Source organism: Catharus ustulatus, chromosome 3, assembly GCF_009819885.2.
Source record: "Catharus ustulatus isolate bCatUst1 chromosome 3, bCatUst1.pri.v2, whole genome shotgun sequence".
In the NCBI taxonomy this organism is placed as follows: domain Eukaryota; kingdom Metazoa; phylum Chordata; class Aves; order Passeriformes; family Turdidae; genus Catharus; species Catharus ustulatus.
Window position 1 is genome coordinate 72,340,240 of NC_046223.1, and position 25,326 is coordinate 72,365,565.

A 25,326-nucleotide genomic window follows, 5' to 3' on the forward strand; every position below is an offset into this window, starting at 1 on the left:
CTTAGAGGCACGTGTTCCACTCAAGAGGACTTTGCTTTCAGTGAATGTATTCTTCCATAATTGAATGTGTTGAAGCCCAAAGCTTCTTTTCCTCCCAAAGCTTTTGCATGATTTGTAACTGTAGCATGACATTAGCTCTGATGCTTCTGGAGGGCTAAGCAAAATCCCTCCTACTCCCTGAAATGTTACTCTGAACGTAGTTGACCAGCCTCACTCCTTGTCCATGATCATTCTGTCTACTCAGCCAACTATTAAATAATTAACCCACATTGAGGCAAAGGCTCCTTTCTGCCTCGCGGAATGGGGCCTCAATTTTCAGTGTGAAGTTTCCTTTGTACTGAACCCAGTATGTCCTAGAAATCTTTCTGTGGGCAGCTGTACTCTGTACAAACAGTAATATAAACAACAGAGATTAAAGGGGTTCATCTCTCACTGTTAAAGACAAACAAATGCAACTGTTACAAATCATTTTGAGGTGATAAGGGATTTGGGGTGAGCGAAGCTGAACCCTAACTCCACGACCCTGTGGCAAGCATCCAAGTGCAGTAAGAGGAAGTTTCCAGTGGTCCCGAAGCTGGATCCACAAGCCATCCCAGAAGGGCACAGGCACTAGTGCTGCAAGACTGCACTTCAGTAGCACTGCACTCCATTTCGCCTCCTGTTTGGAGTCACCTCTCCTCACTTAACCAGTGTTTAAAGTCAGCTGCACCAACTGAACCTTAATCCTGGGTTTTAGCACAACCCAAGCAGTTGGATACCTTCATACATGCACACACTCTGAACCTGTTGTTTCATTACACAATTTGGTAGCCTCCCTAAACAGCGGTTGCTTCCAAAGATCCTTACCCCTCCTTCTGCTTGCTTTTAAGTTTCCTTTTATTTAGAATTCAGGCATTTACATTTCTAGGATGGAAAAAGGACATTTGTGATCAGATGTTCTTATCACCCAATGTATCAGAAATCAGGGGACAGGAGTTTAAACTAAAATACCACGCTACTACTGGTCTGTGCTGCCTCTTCTTCCTGCTCCAAAGCCCACTGCTGGAAGAGTGAAGCTGCTGCTCTCCCTGGTCCAGCACTGTCAGATCCCCTAGGCAGAGCAGGGTACTCTTCTTGACACCTGCTCATTTAAAACAACTGCTGGATTTGTAGTCAGAGAAAACCCCCCTTCTTTGTCCTGCCCTCAAGATCAGACTGACAAGGAGGGCTGTTTGGAAGATGCTTTTGTCTTGAATTCTGGCATGGGATCCTCTGGATATTTCATTTAACAGACACGCTGCAAATGCAGTACCTTCAGTTTTTCCTGGTATCTGCATGCAATACATTGCTATTGTGGTATCCATCTTGCAACTATAGGACTTTGGTTCGTCATAAGGTGACAGAAAAATGCTTTATCTGACATGCCGTGAGCCAGAGAGACTTTGGAAAAAGATGCTCATTGGCATGGGTGACTAGACCAGGTCCATCCACTTTAGGACCTTTGCAGGCCAGAAAGGTGCACATATATTGCAAAAAAGAAAATTACCACCATGTAAGAACCCAAAGTTACATGGTTTTATTTGAATTTTTTGTACCCACTATTCATATCTTTCTACTGAAAGAAGAGGAGAGTTGCATCAAACAAAACTCTGCTCAACAGCCTAATCTCAATCCCACAACATGCTAATTCAAGGTTGTTCCCTCTTCCATTTCCTTTCCTTGCACACTAGAAAACAAACAAAATATATGGAAAAGCCCCAGTGCAGTACAGACAGGACAGATTTTCTGATTCAACTTCAATCTCTTCACTTTTTTGTTCTCCACAGACACTAAGAAATATGTACAATTCTTGTATCTATGTAACCTGCCCATTTCTGACTGAATGTAGACTTCAATAGACCTGCAGCATGGAAAACAAAAGTTACTTAAACTCCTCCACTCTCCATAAATGCAAAGAAAAACCTCAGCTGGCAGCCAGCACGCCACAATACTAATGCTGTTCCTAAAACCTACAAAACAGACCCCAGCATGTGCTGCTGCAGACACTTATCTGCACTTTAAATGTGTACATTTGAATGTTTTTGAATGCGCAGAAACCAGACAATGTAAATAGAAAACAGTTTGAACATGACACAGAGACATAGGGTAATGCTCCCTCCACATTATGCAGCTAAAGCTTCAGCCGACAGCACCGGCTACACGACAGAAATGCTCCATCAAGGCAGCGCCGCGGCTCTGCAAAACTGTAAATGATTACAGAATAATGCCCTGCAATCAAAGAACAAAATGTGTGCTGCAGATTAATCACTTTCCAAGACGGGAAAGGAAAGATAGGCTTGAGAGATAAATCTGGCTGGGGTGTTTATGCAAGCGTATCATGCTCCTTAGTACTGAATGTCCCAGAACGTACAGAGGAAGTAAACAATGTGCTGGGGGGGTGTGTGGGGGGTGTGCGAGGGGTGTGCATGTGCCCACGCTCACAGTCCCAAATAAGACAGCTTGTGAAAAATGCTGAACTTTCAGTTATGAAACACCGGCGTCAGGAGTCACTTTATTGCCAGCTGCACCGCTCCTGCCTGGGAAAATCCAGAACAAGAAGCCATTCAGATACAGCCGACACTTCTCTCTGGCATTTCAAACTTCCCTATAAAACCCCACAAGGATGCCAACAAACTTCTGAGCCCTCTCCCCCATGTTGCCTCAGCAGCTACAGCAGATGGGCAGTGCATTTGAAGGCAAGGACTGCAGGCACTTCTGGTTGGGATTTACTTCTGGAAGCACCCTCCAGCAGCCTACATTTTCAGAGTCCCTCTAGCATAAAATCATGCTGCTTTTGGCTGTTTAGGCAATGCCAGCTTTCATGCATTCCTCTTTGCTCTGTAAACATATTTACATTTGTAACTCCTAACTGGCTTAACACTACACAGGCATTTCGAGGAAAACTCTACCAGCCCTTGAATTAAACACAACACTTTGACAATCAATTACAAACACAGTAAACTGACAGCAATGGGTGCAGGAGACGCTGGTGACATGGATTTAGATCAAGGGCTGCAAAGGTTCATTGGGAAAGCTTTCTGCAAAAGCTCACCAGGGGCCTACACTACAGTAGACTGAATCACCAAAGTGACACATTACAAAATAGTTAGAAAATCTTCATGCTGAGAGTTTTAGTTGTCATCAGCGGCTTTGGAAGAGGAAGGGGCACCATGCTGCAATTCCTCACCTAAGGATGACAGTCTCATACCAAATTCATTTCCACACAGGAGCTAATAAAAAATTCCTAGAAACTAAAGTGAGAGACAGTGCTGGAGTATGCACTGCAACAGTGCTGCATACAGGGAAAATACTTCACAGAAACCAACTATTGAGGTTCCTTCTCTCTGCAAGTATTTGGCACTATATTAAAACAAATTAACAATACACTACTAATAACAAGACTGTGATATAGCTGTGAGGTTCCCCTAAAGCAAAATCCTACCAATGCTAGTAATTGATTCAGCAATGTGCACCAGTTCAATGGCACAAGCGTCTCCAGTCCTTAGAAACATTACATCCACTCTAATTCTTCCCCCAAGGTCACCACAACCATCAGAAAATCCCCATACGTTGTGACCCAGAGAGCTGTGTCTAAACAGCTGCTATCAATAGCCTGGGAAACTGAAGCACCACACCTGAAAGGCATCAGCCACCCCAAGTAAATCCCTCAGCCAACCATGCTGCCAGAGCGGCTCAGAGAGCACTGGTAGAGAGCAAATTGCAGATTTCTCTTGCAGACGAAAAAGCAGGGTGTGCTAGATTTGCCTTTGCACTATTTGTTGCAATGTGTGTTTGCATATACTTTATTGCAATGGAAAGAGGACAGGACACACTGTTAACCTGATTAAAGTTTTGAACCTTCATCATAAAGGAACAAGAGACTCATAGAGGACAAACTTTATGCCCAAGCTCTTTAATGGGTCAATACAAGGTTATTTACACCAATAAATGACTTGGTCTAGCTAGCACCACAATTCAGTATGAGTTTCTCAATCTAATTCTGATAACAAAAACACTGTCATCAGCTTCCCTAGATGTGAAGGCATTTTATCAGAACCATTAAAGACCAGGCATGAAGTTAGCATCGGAGGCAGAAGGTACAAGAAACCACGAAGCGATATCAGAAAAGGTCAGCTATATCATTATATTTTCAAGTCTAAATCCACCACATCAGAAAGTCCTTACTGGAGGACACAGAATATGCTATGACTATGGACTGTACACTTTCATGCCTTCTATTTTTTCAGTGAGGAACTTGAATGTCTCCTTTCTTTTCACAGATAAGGAAGGAAAAAGAAACAGCCCCTCACCATGGAAATAAGAGCAATTACTACCTATACCATTAAATACTTTAGGTGCTCAGTAGCCCTATGAATTGCAGAATCTCAGATGCTGCTCGGTGTCTGGGTCAGGCCACAGGGAAATAAGAGATCCAAGTCTCTCTCACACAGGACCCTCCATCTCTTACACCAATGAGTAAGCTCTCAGTACCCAGTATCAGTAGAAGGAACAGGATTATCCAAATGACTAAGGATTTGCACACTGACAGCAACAGGACTGCTTACCTAAGGGTGGATCAGTTAAAAATATAAACAGTGCTCTAAATTATAGGTGGTGCTTTGTGCCCCACCTACACCTTGTATTGTCCAACACTTCCTACTACAAAATCCTGTTTGTTCCTCAGCACTAATAACTTTGCAAACCTGAACTGAAACTGGGGTTAGAAACAGAATAAGTGGTCCAGGATAGGCAAGCAAGGCACAGGAAATACACAATCATGGGGCAGAGGCAAAATGTGGAATGGGGGGCTAGACAGACAAGCTGGACAAGAAGAACAGACACAAAACCAGTGGGGGAGGACAGAGATGTAGAAGGTCACAGGAAAAGGAAGGAGGGATGCATGAAGTAAGATTGGGAATCACAGAAAAAGAGACTGGGATGACAGAAGGTAGTAAGGAGCTTGGGGTGGGGAGAAGATACTGGGTGCTGGGACAGTGCTCGCCAGGGAAGCCTTCAGATACTGAGGAGGCAAATGACACAGACAAGCACACCGGGAAGGGCGTATTTCTTTACTGAGAGCCAAGTGCAACAACTATGGCACAGGGCCCACACAGAGAGCACAGGAGATGAGCTGAAACCCTGCATACCCCCTTAAGGATCCAGACCAACAAGGAGAGTGGGGGCGGATTGAGCTTGTGAGCTCCTTACTAATAACAGTGTCATGAGAGGTAATTTCAAGTGTCATAGACAACTTTATTTCTGACATTTTGTACTTCCCAAGCACTTGACTTGTATATTGATACATTTTTTCAGTGTAGATTTTTTTGGTAAACAAAGAATGGTCTTATTTAGTACTTCTGCTTGGCCCTTCACTGAACAGTAAGAACTATCCACAGAAATACTCCAATGATCTACAGTTTGCGGTCAAACAATGCAAAATCTCCCCGGCAGCTCCTAGAAAATGGGGAAAACCCATCACTGGCATTGCTCAAACCCACCCAGTGCATTGCGGTACTTCTAGGGAGAAAGCTGCTGACACCTACAAGTCTGTAACCACCTGGAAGAATTGGTGGTCTGATACTTGATACAGTTTCCCACAAAAATAAGGAAAATACCACCTCTCTGGCCATGAAAAGCTTTTTTTTTTCTCAAAAAAAAAAAAAAACCAATCTAACACAACCAACAGCCACCAACAAAAATGTCAAACCAGAAAGCAGGCACTCAAAACTGGATAAATTTAGTAAGATGTCATGATTCAACTACAATTGAAGGAAATCCACACTTAATTTCTCAAACAACTGCTATCGTACTGTTTAAGGAGTGTTTTTCCTTTAGGCTGAGAAGACACCAAATACACACTTATTTCTCAATTTACTACTTTTTTCCTCTTTTCTTTCTTTCAATTGGAGAACATTGTCATTCTGTATGCTTAGTACAAGCCTGAATAGAAATGACACGGGAGAAGCTTTTGCCAGGGTTAAGTCCCAACACAGCTGTTGGAAAAACCCAAAATGAACATTTTATCCTGGTTAAATCAGTGTTCTTTTCACTACTTATACTCTTGGATCCAGCAGCTGCAAGTGATGCTACAGGTCATGCTGTCCAAAACGGACAAGGAATTTGAAGATCTCTCAGGTTTTGGAGGCTTGTTCGTACTTCTGTTCTCCCTCTCAGTGCTTCACAGCATTGTCACACCAATGCCAATTTGCTGCAAATTTAAGTAGAATACCAAGAATACCAAACTCTGGTCAGAACAGATTTTTCAGCTAAAATTTCCATTCTTTTTTTTTTTTTAAAAAAAGTGTCTTTTTCCTGCTTTCATTTTTCAGCACCATAGGAACAACACTGGCTGCTCAGCTGATAATGCCCCTCTTTATTTGAAATTATTTTTCTCCTTTCACCACCCACATTCATCTGGGACTTATTCAGTATTATTCTGCCTGACACTGGTCCAAAACAGCAAACAATTTCTGTAACAGCACAGTTAGCAGAGAAGACGCTAACAGAGCTGCTTCATTGTCCAAGAACCCCTTCACATACTGAAAATAAGGCTGACAAATTTGTAATGAGGCTAGATACAGCTGTGCCTTTAACAGCACAACCTCTCTGGTATTTTACATTTGGCATCTGGCATTTTACAAGCAGGGAAACATTTCTGCTGTACTTTGGCCTTCTGTCATCAGAGAGAGGTGGAGATTTATGCCCTTTCTCCTTCTAAATTAGACTACTTCAGTGCCCTACTTTATAGTCCTCCTGACAGGTCCCTATTTTGTATAAAACAAAAAGTACTACTGCCACTGTGTTGCATGGCAAAAGCCCTTTCCAGTTGAAAGAGAAAACTCCTGCCACCAAGTCAAGTGGCCAAGATGTAACTTTGCAGTTAAAACTGCGAGGATAAAATAACTTTGCCCAGCAACACATTAATTTCCAGCAGGATTTGATAAAATTATAATTCACTGTCCAGAAAAAGACTAAAACATTAAACATATTATACTGAGAAAGTCAAAATAGGTCATTCAATCAGCGTTATTCCCCCTTCATTTCACACATAATACAAAGCAGTTAAGTAGTTTCTCTTGCAATTAGCATCATCTTTGTCTCCTTGGTGTCTAAAATACACTGGAGATATGAAGCTGCTCTGACAGTACTTTAGCCCAGGCCCTGCTTCCCACCACCACCAACTCCTCAATAAATACAGAGGTGAAATTCTGTCTTCAATTATTTCAACAATAATAATTTTCTTTTGTTATTGCAATTCTCTGGTCTATCATCTCAAAAAATAGGCCTTTTCCCTCTGATTAAAAAGGAGTACAGGTGCACTCAGGAAGAACCCCAGCATCTCCAGCTGCTAATGCACATCCCACTCCATCTTCCAACCAAGAAGACTTGTTACCTGGCAGAGTCCTGAAGAAAGTGGGCTGGAAACAGCCTTCATGAGGAACGGCAGGGTTTTAAGAGATCTTTCCTGGATGTGAGAAGTCTGACATATGCTTCAAATGCATTTTAATTTAGAAGAATGTTGGAAAGATTTTATTTATGTTTCTAATTACATAAACAGTATGCTTCTTCCACCTGCTTTGAGCTACCCCACCAGGCCCAGTAGACATCAGATGTCTATGAACATACATCAGGTTGATTTACACCCTACTGCTGGCTCACAGAATCCTTCCTCCTCCCAGTCCCGTATGCCACTACCTTATGGACTATACACTTCCCTTCTTTTTTGTATTGAAAATGGCCTCACTATTGATTTTCAAACACCGTCCTAAGCACCACAGTTCCCTTCCCCATAGCTTTATATAGAACAGTTCTTCATAAAGGATTTCTCTCCTACCCTAAGCATGCAAACCTTCTAGCACATTTTAATCAGAAGTATTTTTGCCGTACATGAATCAGGACGCAAGAGTAGCGGGGCAAGAAATAAATCTCAACATGCCATGGGAAGTGAAAATCACAACAGTCAACATAACATAATGATGAACATAATACTAGGTCGGAGTTTTTGGCTGCAGCACAAACTAGGCTGGAAACCTCTGGCCCAATTCATGCAGAGCTCTGACATGACTTCCATTTGCAAATCGAAGATTTTAGATGTAACCCGCTTATCTGGGACACATCCATGGCCAAGGCTACGAATTCAAAAAATGCTTCAGAGTTTTTACAGCTCCTCAGTGGCAGCATCATTATCAGTGCCAAAGTTCTTGTCCTACAAAGGCATAGAAGGGTCAGCAACCTCCCATTTTAAGTCTTGATGCATACTTAAAGAAGCACCATTCACTCTGAAACCTGACATCTCATACAAATGGTTTTGAGTTCCCCCACACAGTGAAACTCTTAAGCACAATAGATCATGTTGCACAAAAACAGGGACAGCAGCTCTACTTGTCTCAGCTTACAAGCATCTCAGGACACGACTTGAACTGGCGTCACCTTCTTGTACAAATTCCTGGAAAAAAACATTCTCTGAAAATTAGTCAAGGTCCAGAGCAGTCGTGCAGAATAAACAGTAAGTTATAGGCTTTCAGGAAACCACATCATTGCTGTCTGCACAAAACCAATCAGCAAAAAAAGGTGATAATGTGGGAGCCTGTGAAACACTCATAATAAGACATTCTTTCTTGAGCACTGTTCTCACTTGTCAAATGCCAAATTTTATGTACTACAGCATATCTAGAACTTAATATGTGAAACTGATAAATCCTCCATGAAGTATTAGCAAACATATTTACACAAGATTTGGGTTCACACAAAGTCGGAAACTTCTGATCTGGATTAAGTCTCACATTTAAAGGTATGTTTACGCTGCAAATTTCATGTAAGAAAGTGGAGTTAACCTTGGCCACAATGTGTCTTTGGAGAGTTGCAATTGGTGTTTGAAGAGAGTGTGGAGAGAAAAAAAGCACAGATACAGCAGGATTTAAAAGCGCTGCTATGTGAGTACATATCAAGACAATTCAGTCCACATTCTAGATAAAACAAATACGATCCCAGAATTTGGCCCATGTCCTAAAATTATTTCTTTAGAATAATACATTTATTCTTCTGCATCCTATTTCAGAGAAAGCATAGAAACCACGGTGATACTACATGGGAAAACACTAAGTTATAATGGCAAATTGTCTTCAGAATCAGAGGTGTTGACTGTCTAGACTTAGGAGAGCAGCTTATATTAGACATTGCTACGTAATTAATACATTTTTAAACAAAGCTTTTTTTACTTAAGTATGACACTTTTACTAACGCTCCCTGGTCATACTCAGTCCTCACACAGAGCTCAGGCTCAGCTGCAACCAAGATTTTTGGCACTGCTGGCTTGAGTCTGTCTAGCACTAATGCAAATGTGTGCTCCTGCCTTAACATGGCCTTTAGCAGGGATGAGACTCAGACCTGCCCTCTTTACTTCATCTACCCATGAAAGTTGCACTGTCATAAACCTACATCCATGCAAACTATTTTTCATTCCCACTCCAAAATGAGCAGTCACAGCAGCCAGGACACAGAGTGAAGCCCCAGCAGACACATCCTGATGTTTTTGGGTGTTCCTCTATCTGTCCTCCCACAGCAGCCCGCTGTCTGTCCTCACAAGTCTTCCAACTTATCTGCTGTCTCCCACTCCTCTAGGGCTGGGATAAGCAGATGTTACCTCCCAGCTCAAGTCCTGGCAAGCAGCCCAGACCTGCCCTTTTCTGCTCACCCGACTCAGGAGCCAGTAAACCTACTGAAAACTCTTTCCTAGGACTGAGTCCCAGCCTCTGATCACAATCCCGGAGTGCCATGGCCTCCACTGCTCCCTAGAGAGAGACAAAGATCTGGAAAGGCCAGAGATGGGGAGACAGGCTGGCCTGAAGACACTGCATAGCTGAGGGGTGGGTTATGAGGAGCCCCCAGACAGAACACAGAGTGTGAAGGCAGACTTAGAGGTAAGTGTCAAAGGACAAAAATGACTCCTTTGGCAGCACTCCTGCCTCCTGCCCTCATTCCAGAGCTCTCAGTTGGATTTTGGCATGGAGACATCAGCACAGACCCACCCTTCACCTCGGCACAGGCAGTGGGTGAAGCGACATAGAATCCAGTGACTCACCCCATGGAAACACACCTGACCACGGGTAGCACTCAGGTGCGCAGCAGCCCCAGACTGCACAGGCAGAGCCCTGCACCCACAGCCTCCTGACCCCCAAAACTAGAGGCACACACTGCAAAGGCCCTGAGAACAAGCTGTCAGTGCCACACAGCATCATCCTTGCTTCAAGTGGTCCTTCCTTCCTCCAACCTGCAATGGTCCATGAGCTGCCTCTAGCCTTCTGTACCAGCATGCACTGTCCTCACACCTCTCCTTACATGCAGCCACTAGAAACTTCACCATCAGGAGAAAAATAATAAAGAAAAGCAAGATAACACGTTGCCAAATAAACATGTTCATGTGAGAACCCAGTATTCCACAATTCAGTTCTGAAGTATAGTGCATGTTGTGAATAGAGCAAGCAATCCACTCAATTTGTTAGCACAAGTCTGTTACAAGAACTAATTTTCACAAGGCATTTCTTTACTAGTACAAATCCACAGAACAGCATTTCTTTGTCTGTGAAATCTTAAGAAGGTATTTGAAAAAGTATTTAAATAGCCTTTATTTTTAATAGGTACCAGCATACAGATAAAGAAAATTGCCCCAGTAAGCAAAGTCCAGGTAAATCAAATACAGAGTTATTAACAACACATCAATGCTGCTAACTCCCAATCTTCCTCAAATTCCCTGCAAAGCAGCATTATAAGCCTATCAATCCTTGAGCAAATGTGAAAAGGGAGGTGACCCAAAGAAAGGACTCTGGTTTTGCAGGGCAAGAGGGGCTCCTCTCGAACTTCACAGACAAGCACAGCACTAGGAGAAACTACTCTGGCTTTTTTGCACTGTTCTTCTCTAGTCCTACTGGAAGGCATCTCCCTTGCTATTTCACACCAGGGATGAGGCAGAGCACTGATGCAACTTGTTCCCAACTCCTCACACTGCACTGGTATTGCTTTTCATCAGTCCTATAACCTATTGCCTCCACGCTGTATCCCCAGCCAAAACTGCACAACATGCCCTGCACAGCTATGAGCCAGCCCTCCACCTCCCACCATGGAAGTGCACCATGCAACCCTCCAGCTGGGGTTACAAGTGGGAAGGATGGAGAAGGTGAAGTAGGACATAACATCCCTGAGTCTCCCAAGACAGGAATGAGAAACTGGGGTATGGGGAATTGAGGCATGGACTTTATTCTTTTTTTTTTAAATATTGTTATTTGGAAATCAGACAAGTCCTCTCTGGTTCTTACTCCCCTCACAGGTTTTAGACTAATGATCTGTGACAACCCTTACCCAACACACTGCCCAGGAGATAACTGAGGTGATGTAGCTGATCAATACAGCAAGACTCCTGCTGCTGTTGGAGATCACGCTCCACTCCAGCAGTGGCTTGCTCTCAATGGCTGCAGGAACCCTAAGGCCCATAATCCTCATCGACATGGAGCTGAAGATGACCTGCCTGCAGGGCACCATAGTGTGCCCCAGCAACTCCTACATCCCTTCTCCAGCCTTGCACACCTGAGCTTTTCCTACTCCTTCGCCCCAAAGGGGCTGGGATCATATCACCACAGGACTCGGGACACTCCTGCAGTTCCCGGCAGGCTGAGAAGCACAGCTCTTTCTCTGCTGCCTCAAGCAAACAAGCAAGAGCTGTACCCACCACTGGCAGAAAAGGCTTGGAAACACGCTAGTTTGCTTGGGAAGCTAAGCTGTTGTCAAATAAATCCCCAATACACATGGGTGAGGAGTTGGTGTCTATCAGTGGTAACAACTGTATCCCACATGCACAACTGGAACAGTGGGAAGCTGGTACTGCCATGCAGAGAAGCACGGGATACCCCAACCTGACATTGTCTGAAGCAAGTTAGAACAAAACATCTCACTCTGAAGGAAAATCCCCTTCTGTAGACAAGCCACTTTTTAATAATAAGAGCTAAATGGACTATTCAAGCAGGTAATTAATGTTAATTAACATATGTCAGGCCATAAATTGGCTAAATGCACCTCATTTTCCAAGCTTGGTGTGTGGCAATGCTCAGGAAATCGTAACAGAACAGTCTAAGTTTGTAGAAGCACAAAAAAAGAGCAAATAAAAGGTTAAGCATAATCTTCACTTAACTCACGGTGTGCTGAGCCAGCAGTACAGAAAACTGCATGACTATGCACATTACTTGAACACTTCATTTTGCTCCTGAACCGCTGCGCTACGCACATATTGCCAGTCCCAAGAAAAGCCATATCAAAAAACCCCTGCAGCTCCCAAAATGCTGTGTTATCAGCCAGGCCTTTATTGGAATCATTGCTATGTATGAGACCTGGACGCACCTCCTGTTCCAGGACCTGGCCAAGCTGTGGCCCTTTCCAGAGTCAATTTGAGAATCGCAGTTTTCCATGGCAAGGGGAACAAATCAGCAGCTGGGGGATGCTCAGAGCTTGCCCCTCTCCAGACAGAGTACCTCCAAATGCAGAGGGCCCCTTGCCTTTCAAACTAATATTGCCATTTTGCAACGCTGCCCTTGGGCACATTTTCTGTGACAGACATAGTAGTAAGGCTTTTTTAAAAGCGGGAGAGAAACAAGAACATGCAGAGACTTTAGTCTAAGTAACAACTTGCATTAGGAAACACTTTCAGTTTCTCCTTTGGCAAGCTGCCACTACACCAAGACCCACTTTAATTGCATTGCAAATAAGGACAATCTTCACAAAAGATTTTCCATACTTCCACGCAAAATAGCTGGCTGCCAAAATCTAGCAGGGCACCTTTAGGAGGCTGCCACCTAGAGAAATGCTTTGGCTGCTTATCCTCAGCTTTCTCTTATCTCCAAGGCAATTCCTTCGGCCTCCCTTTGAAGCCAGCACACCCACCGTAATTTTCTGGGGTGGCTTCACACTTGTTCACCCCATCCACCCCAGGCGAGCTGGCTGAAACCCTCCCAGCCACTGCAGGAGAGTGTGGGGGGCCTGCCCCAGAGCTGCCTACCTTCCACTCTGGGCTGCTACTTTGACCACATCAGCACAAAGAGCTTTCACAAAACCACACGGCTAACCCTAATCACTTGCCTTTCTAAATGCACCAGCACGTGCCCAGCCTCCCCTAATCTCCCAGGATTACAGCAAAGTAGTGTAGCACCACCAAAATGACCCGAATACAAAATGGCCTCGGGAGTAAGACACTGCTCGCTTCACCAGGACAACACCAAGCAGAGGCAGGATGTCCCAGGGTAGCAGTGTCAGGACATTTCTCCTCCCCAGCCTCATAGTTTCAGAGTGTTTCCTCAAGCCAGTAGAATACATCAGACACAGCTGCCACTAAGGTGATTTAATTTTTATTAGCATTAACTGTGTACTTTCAAACACAGAGGTAAGAGTAGAAGCCAACCTCTGACTCTCAAGCTTCCTACTTTAAATACACTTAAATTTTAAATATGTACAAATATTGACACTGATAAACCTATTATAGACGACATCAATTGCTGCATGACTGTGTAGGTAACCTTCTGTCTCTGAAAAATGGAGCGATGTTGATTCCAGCATTTATCATGCAGGTCTACCTCGTGGCAATACTATACAGCAATACCACATCACCGTTTCCCATTCACATCAAAAGTTGAGTTTATCAGAGCCTGTGATTCTTTGCAACTGAAGACATTCACCAAGGTGATGTGAAGGCATTTAACAAGTCCTTCAGCAGAGTTGTTCCTCACTGTTACATTGTGGATCAAAAAATGTCAGTGATTCTGGGAGAGCTACTTACTTGGTTTCTCTCTCGCTGCTCTAATAGCTGTCACCTGCCTGCATGAGCTGGGGAAAAGTGAGATCTTTGATGTACATTACAGATATGAAACAACATGTGCTAATATCTACATATGGTTTCTACTGGAAAGTTTAAAAAGTCATTTGTTACTGTGATACTAAAGAATACTGCTCTTTGATGCAAGACATTTGTTATGTAGTGGTTTCAACCACTGGAACCACACATCTCTTTAGACTGCTCGGCACAAAAGTCACTTACAAATGTTTCTGAGTATTTTGCTAAAGCACAACGTAGTAAGGCTTTGATCAGGTAAGATGCTTAAGCAGCAAGTTTAAGCACACAAGTAATCCCAGTGAAGTCCCAAGGATCCATTCACGTGCTTAAATCTATGCTCTCCTTGGTAGGTCAAAACTTAAAATAATCGGGCTACAGCTTGGAACTCAAACTCTTCTGTAGAGATGAATGAGGTGATACAAAAATGTATTTTAAAAATATAATAGGAGGCTGGAAAAAATATTCTTATTAGCAGTTAATTGGACAACAGAACCTTTAAAGAAACTAAAAGAAAAAAAGTTTACAAGTCATCAGAGGAAAAAAAGAAACTGATGCAGACTCCAGTTTTATGTTGCCACTTCTGATAAAGACATTGTGTGTCAGTCCGAGGAAGGAGAAATAAGAAAGAGTGGTGTTACTTCCTTCTCACATCTTTGCAAGATGATAAAAACAGTACAACACATCTTGCATATCAGCATCTGGCTAACAGATTTAGACATCTATTTACATCACTGGCAAATTTCTCAAGCCTTTTCAAGTCTCAGTAATTAGAGAAGAGACTTGTGCATTTGCTACACTGAAGAGACTGCAGCCCTTTGGTACATACTGGCCAATAAAACATGGAAAAAATGATGGAATGTCCATGTACAAAGTTTACAAAAAACCTCCCCTTCAAAATAAATACCCTGGCAGCTAGTGTTTATCTTTTATGGGGAAGATGAATACAACAGGTGTAAAACAAAATAGGCTTTTGATATGAAAAAACAAATCAAAGCAAATCAGCTACATTTAAATTTGGGAATTGCTGTATAAAGGACGAGATTCATAGTCTTGCCATACTGCTTAACAAGGAGGAAAATAGTCCCCCTAGTGTACTCTCCACGTAGAAAAGACTGTTTCACAAGATAGAGCTGCAAGAAATTACAAAACAACATTGTGGCAAGAGGTATGGAATTATTTAAGCTGTAGTGAAACTAGGCACCTCTACCATGTACATGGGACAAAAAGGTCTTTCAGTTTCCTGTTTCAAGATTATTGAGGGAAGTGAGTGCTTCATCCTAAATACTAGCAAGGTAAAATTCGGTTTTTAAGTCAGCACACTAGTTTTGTGACTGTAGGACTTCGATTGGGTAACAGATACCTGAATGAGGAAAGATCTAGTCATCGAGGAGCTCTGTAGAAGTACCTGGAAGAGTCGCCTGGTACAGTGCATTTCACAAGGGTGAAACCAGCTCAACCTGGGATCATCTTCCCCATTCCAGTGATGACAAAGACAAATACCAACCTTCCCTAAATATTCAAGACAGAAGCAGATACTGGAACATACATGGAAATCCTCTCCAGTGGTTTGGAAGTGTACGGGATAGCACTAACTGGGGTCGCCCGTGGCACACAGGAGTATCCATAGTGTGGCACCTCTGCAGCACTGCACCGTACACTACTGCCCTAGTTAGCTTCAGGCACTGTTAGGTTAGCACACGTCCCACCGGGGCCAGGGGGAGGGGGAAGCAAAGGAGATTGTTGAGGGGGTGTATTGGGCAAACCTTATCTGAATTACCGGAAACGTAATATATGCCTTCCTAACCACATCTGAAATATTCACTTCTGCTTTAATGCCCTAGGCAGGAAAAAAAACAAAAAAGAAAAGAAAAGTGATAGTTGTAACTTTAATTTATAGCTCTTAAAATAATTGTTTGAGGAGAATAATCCTGGCTATGTTTACGGATTATGGTATTCGGCACATCTCACTGGAAACAGTATTAATATTTCATATATAATAATACATAAGGTAATAAGACTAAGTTCTCTTCTTTCCTTTGTTTAAAATAACAATTTTCCCATTCAGTGGCAGAACAGAATATTGTTAAATGGGCTTGCTACCTTCAACGATGAATTTAGCTGTGTAAAAATATTCTAAATTAAGATTAAAGCCTCCTAATACGGAAATATCTTCTGTTTATTTAAAGTTTTGGTGTAACTAGCAATCTGAAGAAGTCTAACGTGAAAAGCTGACATTAGTTCCTGAAGAGTTGTATTCATTACCTGTGAAGGAAACAAAGACGGTAATAACATACGATGTGATTTAACATCAGGAGACTAAGATGAGGTCCCTATGTAAGAGTGTTCCCTCTGCACAAATTAAGCTATTCTCCAGCCAAGGAACTGAAGTAGTTCCCTTCTGAACGTATACGCATTCGAAAAAGAAATCCTAGTCTTTCTAAGGATTTACATTTTCCAGTTTTAGATGTCTGGCAAATTATTATCTTCTGACCTCCCCTTTGCCCCTTTCAGTATGCCCCTATCACCCATGCACAACTGCACCCACCGTTAACGCAACTGAACGCCTTACCCTAGCTTCAGAGACAGTTCACACTCATTAGAGGCAGAATTTGCCGCTACCAGTGTGCCTGCATCTCCCAAGAAAGGTCATCCTAAAGGCTTGTGAGAAACTTCTGAACTAAATTATAGCAGAAGAATCTCAAGGGATCCACGTTTTTAACATTTTAATTAGCTCCAAGTACCAGTTAATGCTGCTCAGCACAGGAATCAATATCAAATTAACAGTATAAATTGTCAGAAAAAATTGTGATGGTATTAAGGATACTAATCAATGTAAGCACTTCATGTTATAGCCCAGATTCTGCTTCTGCTAAAGTGAAAAGGAGTTTTGCCACCAAATTCAGCCAAAACAGTGTCAGTCCTATTGTTAGGTAAGTCTTTGTTTGAATCAGATATCGAGCATTTACTAAAAATTCACAGTATCAGATAAAAATGCTGGATTTATCATAGCAGCTGACATCTAAAGCCACTGCTTCTGTGTGAAACCAAACAACTTACGAAGGCACAGGCTGTCATTGGAAGATATAACCCTTCATCACACTCTGCGTCACACTTGTAAAGTCAGATCAAAATTCAACACCTAATACAGACACAAATGCTGTAAAAAAGATGTGTGGTTTTAAAAGTCTTGTCTTCAACTAGCTATGCCAGCGATAAACTTTCTGTTTGTATTTTCCCCAGCCTGAGACAAGTCTGTCAACTAAATACTTTCCTCTACTGTGCTTCATTTAGAAGGTAAAAATCATACAGCCACACTTCAATTCCTAGTAGCAAGTCCTACTCGGCACCAAAACACAAGACAGAACTGCTAGTACAGAAACTGCCAGAAATGTTTCATCTATATAGTATTTCTGACCAATTTGTATACTGAAAGTTATCACCTGATCCAAACCTGGATTCAAAGAGAAAATTTAATTTCACTGTAAAAGCATTGAACTTGCTGGCAAATTTACCTTCACCCACGCATTCAAAAACTCCGTGTCAGATTGCGCTTAGTATCGGCCTCAAGCAGCAACTGAACCTTGCTGGGATTTCCTTCTGCAAACAGCATCGGCATCGAGCAGCACCTGCATTTCTGTACAGCTGCAAGTACGTGACATTTCAGCGTCCAACAGACGCTGACAGATGAACAGGAAAACGAGAAGAAAGAAAAGCATTTCTGGAAATCACTTCAAATGTGCTTTATGTGCAGCTCTGGCTCCTGGTAGGCCTTACAAGACTCTTTCTTGAGGGTAAAACCCTGCCTGCCTGCAACGTGCTTTTGCACGCGCTGAGTAAACAAGCCACAACACCAGATTTTTTCCCCCTCACTTATTAAAATGATAGTACTCTTAGCTGCTCACTGTCGCAGTGCTGGACAGAAAATGCTGGGCTATCAGTAGACAGTGCTCTCATACACTGGCAACGCAGGAATCGCAAACCAAGCATTCCCGTGGCTGAACAGCCGATAGCTCCACGCTTTGATTAACTTTATGAAGAAATGTCAAAACCCGAATTTCCTTCTGCTGCCTTTGAGGAACACATGGGCAAAAAGCTGAGAGTTTTCTTGATAAAAATAATAAAGTCATTCTGTATTTGAGCTTTGAGACTCAGACTGACCACGCATAAAAGCAATTCTGCTCATTTCCATCATAAGTTACCTCCGGTGTTACCATAACTTGAAAAGAAGAAAAAGAAAAAAAAAGGCAAAAAAACCCCCACATACCTTATAATTTTTTTTTCATTTTTTTCTTTCTCTCTCCCTCTCTCTCTCCCTGCTTATGTACCTGTGCATCGCAAAAGCCAGCTCCGCTCCAGTGCGTACTCTGCCCCCAGAGTAATAGCCCTCAACGCTTGTACACAGCAACAGGAAAGAGATAAAACTTTCCTTAATCTCTCCCTTAAAAAAGCAAAGCAGACAGGGCGACCACCACCAGCAGGACCAGCACCAGCGCCCGGCGGGCTGCTGTCGGGGCCAGCCCGACACCCCGCTCCGCATCCTCCAGGGCAGCCCGCCCGTCGGGGCGGCGCGGCGGCAGCGCCGCGGCCCCGGGATCCCGCCTCACCTTCCACCCGGCCGAGCTGTTGCTGTCGCCCTTGTCCTTGAAGTAGGGCACGCAGCGGACCATCCAGTCGTAGATCTGGGAGAGAGTGAGGCGCTTCTCCGGGGAGCTCTCGATGGCGCGGGTGATGAGGTCGGCGTAGGAGAGGTTGCCCCACGCGTTGCGCCGCGACGAGCACTTCCTCGGCGCCGCCGCCGGGCCCCCGCTCAGCCCCCCGCCGCCTGCCGCCGCCGCCGCTCCCCCCGGCGAGAGGCTCGGCCCCTCCGGGCCGCCGCCGGACAGCGGGGCCAGCAGCCGCGCCGCCTCCTCCGGCACGGTGGTGGTCGCCGCCGCCGCCGCTTCTCCGCCCGCAGGGGCCGCGCTGCCGACGGTCATGGCCGAGCCGGCCCCCTCCTCCTCGTCGTCCTCCTCCTCGGGGATCATGGAGGCGGCGTCGGCGGTCGACTCGCCGGCGGGCTTGGCTGGGCTGGCCTGCAGCTCGGGCCTCTGCAGGGGCCAGGTGCAGGAGCGGGGGCGGCTCTGCGGCTCGAACTCGGGGTCCAGCTCCACGTCCAGGGGCGAGAGCGGGGCGGGGGGCGACGCCTCTGCCATCTTGGCCTCCCCCGCGGGTGGCTGCGGGGCGCTGCGACGGGGCGGGCGGCCGGCCGCCGACCCCGCTCCTCCTCCGCCGCCTCCTCGGTGCCGACGGGAGCCTAGCAGGCGGGGGGCCGCCGGGCGGGCATGCCGCGCTCCGCTAAGGGCTGGCCGGCTCTCCGCTGCGCCCCGAGCCCCGCTTCCCGCGGGCGATGCGCACGCCGGAGCTGGGAGGCGGGGGGAGAAGGGGAGGGAAAAAAAAAATCAGATTAGGAGCCGGAGCGGCCGCGCAGGGCGGTAGCACGGGCCGGGCGGTGCCGGAGGTGCCCGCGGCGCTGCCCTCCGCGCCGGTGGAGCGGCGGCTGCTCCCGCGGTGCGTGTGTGCGTTTGTTTATGTTTCACTCCATGCGGATGCAGAAGTAGCTCCAGCGAGAACCGCGCTGTATCCAGCCGGGAGAGGACCCCCCCACGCCCCCCGCGCCTCCGAGCTCACTCTTCGTCGCTTCCGCAGATACCTTGCCTTTTGGGGTGGGGGGGAGCGGTCCTTTGCGCCCTCCGTCGGCAGGAGGGCAGGGAGGGGGGTCCTTTGGGTTACGCCGAAGACTTTTTCCTTCTTCAAAACGCCCTAAAGGGAGCCGAAGTCTTAGTACATCCAACTGCACACTAGCGTAAACCTGTCACTTTGCGGTGCCCCCAAGCCACACGCAAGCAACCCCCCAAAATCTCACAGCCGACGGAGCAGGGGGCAGGAGAAAGCCACCCCGGGGGCTGGTCGGTTAAAAAAAATAGTAATAAATCCTCCTTCTTGCAGGGAAAAAGCAAACACAACGGGAACAAATCAAATCGCCAGTCTTCCAACAGGTCCAGTAGCTTTAAGCCCTCCCTAGGGCTGCCAAAGAGAATAGGTTTTGTTCCAGCATCAACACCACATTCATAACCTCCTTGCTCCTGCTGCTGCCATCTTGACAGTTTTTCCCCCTTCACTTAAGTCATTTAAAAAGCGCAGGCAGACGAGGCAGGGAAAGCCACATCGGGAGGGGCGGGAGGCGGCGGGGGGGTGCTGGATCGACAGCCACCTCCACAACCGGCAGCAATCGAGATCCGAATTCACGGGAGGAAGAAGCAGCGCTGCTGCATGGTTCCTGCTGCTCCTGCGCCTTCAGCTCCAGAGAGCCTTCCCTTTAAAGGCGAAGGATGGGAAAACGGCAGAGCGCCCGCTCCCCCTGCGAGCAGCCGGCGAGAAGCAAGCGATCCGCCCGCGCCCAGCCCGTTCGCCGCCGCAGCCCGCCCGAGCAGCCTGTCACCCTGCTCGCCGCCGACTTCCACATCCCTCCTCCTAACAACCACCGGCAGCAACACAAAGTTATAGACACACGCAGGGAGACTCAACCAAACCGCACGGCTCGGCACGGCCCGCCCACGGGCGGGCGGTGGGCGGGCGGCGCCGTGCAGGAGCCGCCCCAACGGGGCGGGAGCGCCGCGATGGGGGGAGCCACCCGGAGCTGGGCGGGCTGGAGAAGCTGCCGGCACCTGGAGAAGGTGGTGGTGCTGTGCTCGCTGTCCCTGCGGCTCCGGAGCCCTATCCGGTCGGCCCGGTGGAAAGCGATCAAGCCTCTCCAAGTACCCGGTAAATCCTTCCAAGGGTTGTATTAGCCCTGTTTCTTTTCTGTACCTGTTTCCACTGGTCATAAATTATTGGTGCACGAGCTATTCTGGTAAACTTTAAAATACAGAGTCTAACTTAGTAATTCTTTGAAAACGTCTACTCTGCCTGTGGGTGATGCCAGGAACGTGTTCAGACATGTCCACGCGTGAATACAACCCCGCTGTACCTCCTCCTTGGAGGCCGTGCCCTAGCAGGAAGCCCTCCAAAGCAGCTCACTTAAAGATGTAGTTAATTATGGGTTGAATAAAGGGGTGACCCACAAAACCAAGGAACACAAAAGCTATTAATACAGATGTAGTTATAAATACTTCATATGGCAGCTTCTATGTATCGGTTCTCACCTGACTTGATATCGACCTAGACTGTGCACTAGATTTAGTCCAAAGTAGCATTATCTCTGAGACAAGATACAGACAATAGCATGAACTGAGAAGCAGGTGTGCTTCTGGAGCTTTGCTGGATAGAATTAGCAGACAAATTAAACTGTTCCTGATGTATTGCATTATAGAGAGTAGAGAGATTTGAAAACCATTCAGTGTGAAAACAGCAAGGCCTGGTCCTGCATGCCTTACACATCCTGCTAAGTAAGGCCTAAGGCCTAAGAGTTTAGTTAGGTTTTGAATTCAAGTGGCACTGAAGTTAGGCATAGTTTCATGTGATTTCAAGGGACATCATTTCAGCATGCATACAATTAATCCCTGGTTATCTAAATATAGCAGGAGACACTAAATTAATCAGAATGAATGCAGGTTCAAGTAATGGAAGTAATTTTCACTGCAACTCCATTTTGGGTCACAATGTTGAGTGCCTTGCCATGGCTTTTGTTGTAACATGTCCGCTACAGGAATGCAAGGCAGCTCAAAAAGACGCCAGCCACTCTGCAGTTGTGACACTGGTATTCATGTATATGATTTAGCAGTTGGTAGGGAGGAAAACCACAGTGGCATTGAAGAGCCAGCAACCAAGTTCAGACAAAAAGGTGTGGTGAGAAAACGCTTAGTCCAACACCACATCTCTAAGGAGCCTTTCCTTGTGGCTTTCAGCAGTTTGCCAGAGAAGGCCGGCTGTGAAACTGTGATTGGTGCTCAGGCTTTTCCCAAAACTAGCTACTGCTTGGGGCTGATTTTGACCACTGCAGAAACGTCTGCATGGAGCACATCCTGAGGTTCCAGGGAAGCATAGCACTTTGACCTTGGGCTGGGTTACAAGCAGCAAATATAGTCCTAAATAATATTATCATCTTTATTTATTTATTTAATTGGCATTGCATTACTCTACAGGCATTGCTATTAGGTCTCATTGTACTGGATGAAGGCCCTGCACGTGGTAAGAAAAGCTCCACTCCCTGGCAGAATTGCAGTCTAAGTGAGGCAGGAGAGGGCGGGAGAAAGGAAATAAGTAAGTAGTAACCCTATTAAAAAGATGATGGACTGAGGCACTGAACAATTACATGACTGTACTGAGGTCATACAGGAAGCCCATGCCAGAACTGAGAAATAAAACTGGATCACCTGAATGCCAGCCTTGAGCAAGATTATCTGTCCTCTTTAGAATTCACTGGTATATCAGTCGCAAGACCTTTATCACACGTCATGCTACCAGTTCTTCAGAGCTCCATGCACCACGTGCATGCCCATGATAATGCAGTTTAGGGGCGTAATTAAAACCACAGTATAATTGTTCCTACACATTTTGCTTATGAAAAGTGCATGAGCAAAACACAAAGACACAAGAGCTCTGCTTATTGTCGTTCCATGGCTAGGCCCACTAAAATACACGTAAAAACTGATCAAAATTGAATCTAAAGCCTGCACAATTTTCAGTCTCTCCTTTAAGTACTTTTATGCCCCAAGGGTGGGATTTTCCAAAAGGCTCCATTTATGGGAGTTTTATCACAGACTTCAACAAGAATAAAGTTAGGCCACCCCTCAGGCCATCTGAAAGCCAGCTCACTTTGCCTACTTAGACTGTGAGCGTTTTAGGGCAGGGCTGCGCCTTCCTCTGCATCTCCTTTTATCTATTACGGCTGCTCAAGCTGATGTGGGGAACATGTGTGCCTATCACGGTATCTGGATTATATGGATCTGGCAGGGTTATAGTCACATGGCAGCTAGAGGACTGCAGGTGACATTTCTGGCTTCACCTCACACAAATATCTTAACTGCAGAAGCAGGTTTGGAGCTAAATTCTCATGGGGGGTGGGAGACCTGGAATTTCTTGTCAGTACACATTATGGACATCTCCTGTAAAGTGTACTGCCGCTCAATAAATGAATGTTATATTGCACTTACGTTAAACAACGGCTGCATTGTTGTTTTGTAAGGCACCTGCAGCCTGGTCTCTGAGCAGTTTGTGTCCCTTGCAATAACCCTGTGTACCCTTCCCATTCACGCTGTGAGAGAGTAGCTCCCTTAGTGTGTTTTTTGTTCTTCCCACAGTTCCCTACTGTCTCTTTTAAACATAGACTGGGCAACAGGCAATAGGCTTTATGGCTGATTCAGAACAATCTGGATGCTGATGATTAGAAAGAAATGTCATTTATAAACCACCCAAATTCATACCCTGAGACTTGAACTTTTTGGCCAGTTTAGCTGAAACTGACTAGTGGGTTTCACAGTTGTTATGGAAAGTTTGGCTGACTAGCAGACACAGAGCAAGGGTCCAAACTGTGCCATGGAAACTTGATGGGTTTGCCAAAGATGGCCACACATTTCTAACTATAAAATTTTCCCTGAAGTGATGAACAGCAGCTTAAAGATCACTTCAAGTTGGACTCTCTCAGCTTTATTTATGAGCCCTGCAATACTGATATTTCCCTGAAATCCCTCTTCTTAATGTCCCATTGAAGGAGCATCTCAGCTTCCATTTTAAACCAATAGCCAAGTTCTTGAATGCGCCATGGATTTAACCCAAATATACTTTGAGGGTGAGGAAGAAAGGTAAGAGGTGGGGAAAAAACAAAACCTAATCACGTATTTTAAACCCTTTGTAAATACCTGCTCTTTAGGCTGACATTGCTCAATAACTTGCTTTGTAATTTTTAAATACTCGAGGGTATGTGCAGTTCTTGAGTTTATATTATCAGGGTGCAGTCAAATTGCTGAGATACAGCAAGAAACTCTACTTTATTATTATTATTATTCATCTTAGATTATATGAAAGAATTTTAACTTGTGAACATAAACATCTCTTCCCCTTAGCCTGGGCCCGTCCGAATGACCAAACGCTGTTCTGCCCCGCCACTGACTCCTTGTGCAACGCGGCCATGTCCACTTAAACCTGTCTCGGTTACCCCACGTGGGGTTAATTATACCCACTTATCGCCTAATTGCTCCATCATTATAACTTAACACCTTCCTGCGCCCACACAGCGCGGGGCTGGGGAGAGGCGGTGTTGGTCCCGCCTCCACCTCGGCCCCGCCCCCCTCCGGCCCCGCCCCCACCTCGCCCCCGCCCCCACCAAGCTAGGCTGCGCCGTGCGAACTGAATGATGTCATGCTCCGGGGCCGCGCGTGACCACCGGGGCCCGCCCTCGCCGCCCATTGGCCGCCGCCCGTCGCCCGTCAGGCCAGCGACGCCTCCCATTGGCTGGCGCCTCCGCCCCGCCGCCGCCCCTCGGAAAATAATAAACAATCGAGTAAAATGCGGCGCGGGGTGGGGGTCGGGTGGGCTCCGCATCTCTTCTCCTGGAGCTGCCCCGTGTTTGCAGCTCTGCCGCCAGAAAAGCCTTTCCTGAAGCTGCTGTGGCGTTCGCACGAAAATTGCCTTTAGCCAGAAGCTACTGCTGCATGAGGACCAAACCGAGCCACCTCTCGGCTTTTCCCGATCCCCTTGTCTCAAAGCTAAGTTGTGCCAGGCTGCAGGTGCCCTCCAGATGTGGGCTTGGAGGCAGTGGAGATCTGTGTGCGGTGGGAGGGGAAGGGACTGGGTGGGTACGTGTCTGGCAGCCAGGTGTGCCAATCCAGTGTGCCAAATGTCTAGAGGCAGGACACCGGCAGGGAGACCTTGAAGCCACACCTCTGAAACTATGTCAGTGTCGCTTGTCTTCACGGGACAAAAAACGTCCCCGAGGTGAGTGTCCTGTCCGCATGGTGCTGTGCACAGAGATGCATCCTCAATTCTCGCTTTGTCGTCGTGGTGGTGCTTACACAGCACAGCCCTAAAATAACTGCTACCTCTCACAGCCCTGCTTCCCTCTACCTGCAAACAGAAGGAGCACTTTCACAGCAAGGGATTTAATCGGGGATCAGGTGACGAAAATGAGGGCCGCAGGAAAGGATTTACCTTTTCTCAGGCTCACAGCCTGGCCTCTTCTTCTGACAGCAGGTGCCCAATACGGCCTATTTCACTTCCTCCAAAGCATTATTTTCTCCCGAACGTGGCCCCTGGAGGAGGAAATCTAAGCACCTCCCTCACGCAGTCATCCTGTATTGCCAGTGATCAGAGCACTTGTTCAGGAGCTGAAGATGTGGCTCCTGGTCCTTTTCCCAGGACTTTGTGTTTTCTTCTCTGACAGATGTTTGATGTAAAGTACATAGAGCACACTTTCAAAAGGGGACTGAAATCCAAGGCTGCTCCCTTCCCTTCCCTTTGGCAAT

The 25,326-nt window shown here is 45.9% G+C and overlaps 1 protein-coding gene across 1 annotated transcript in view; it reads right to left on the minus strand.

The window, feature by feature from the left end:
* FOXO3 (forkhead box O3) overlaps positions 1-19,119 on the minus strand; it is an 88,303-nt gene extending 69,184 nt beyond the window's left edge. The window contains exon 1 of the mRNA XM_033055666.1: positions 18,493-19,119. Within this exon, the coding sequence (XP_032911557.1) occupies positions 18,493-19,080 (588 nt within the window). The 5' untranslated portion in view covers positions 19,081-19,119. The remainder of the gene's footprint in view (positions 1-18,492) is intronic.
* Between the last annotated feature and the right edge of the window lie 6,207 nt (positions 19,120-25,326).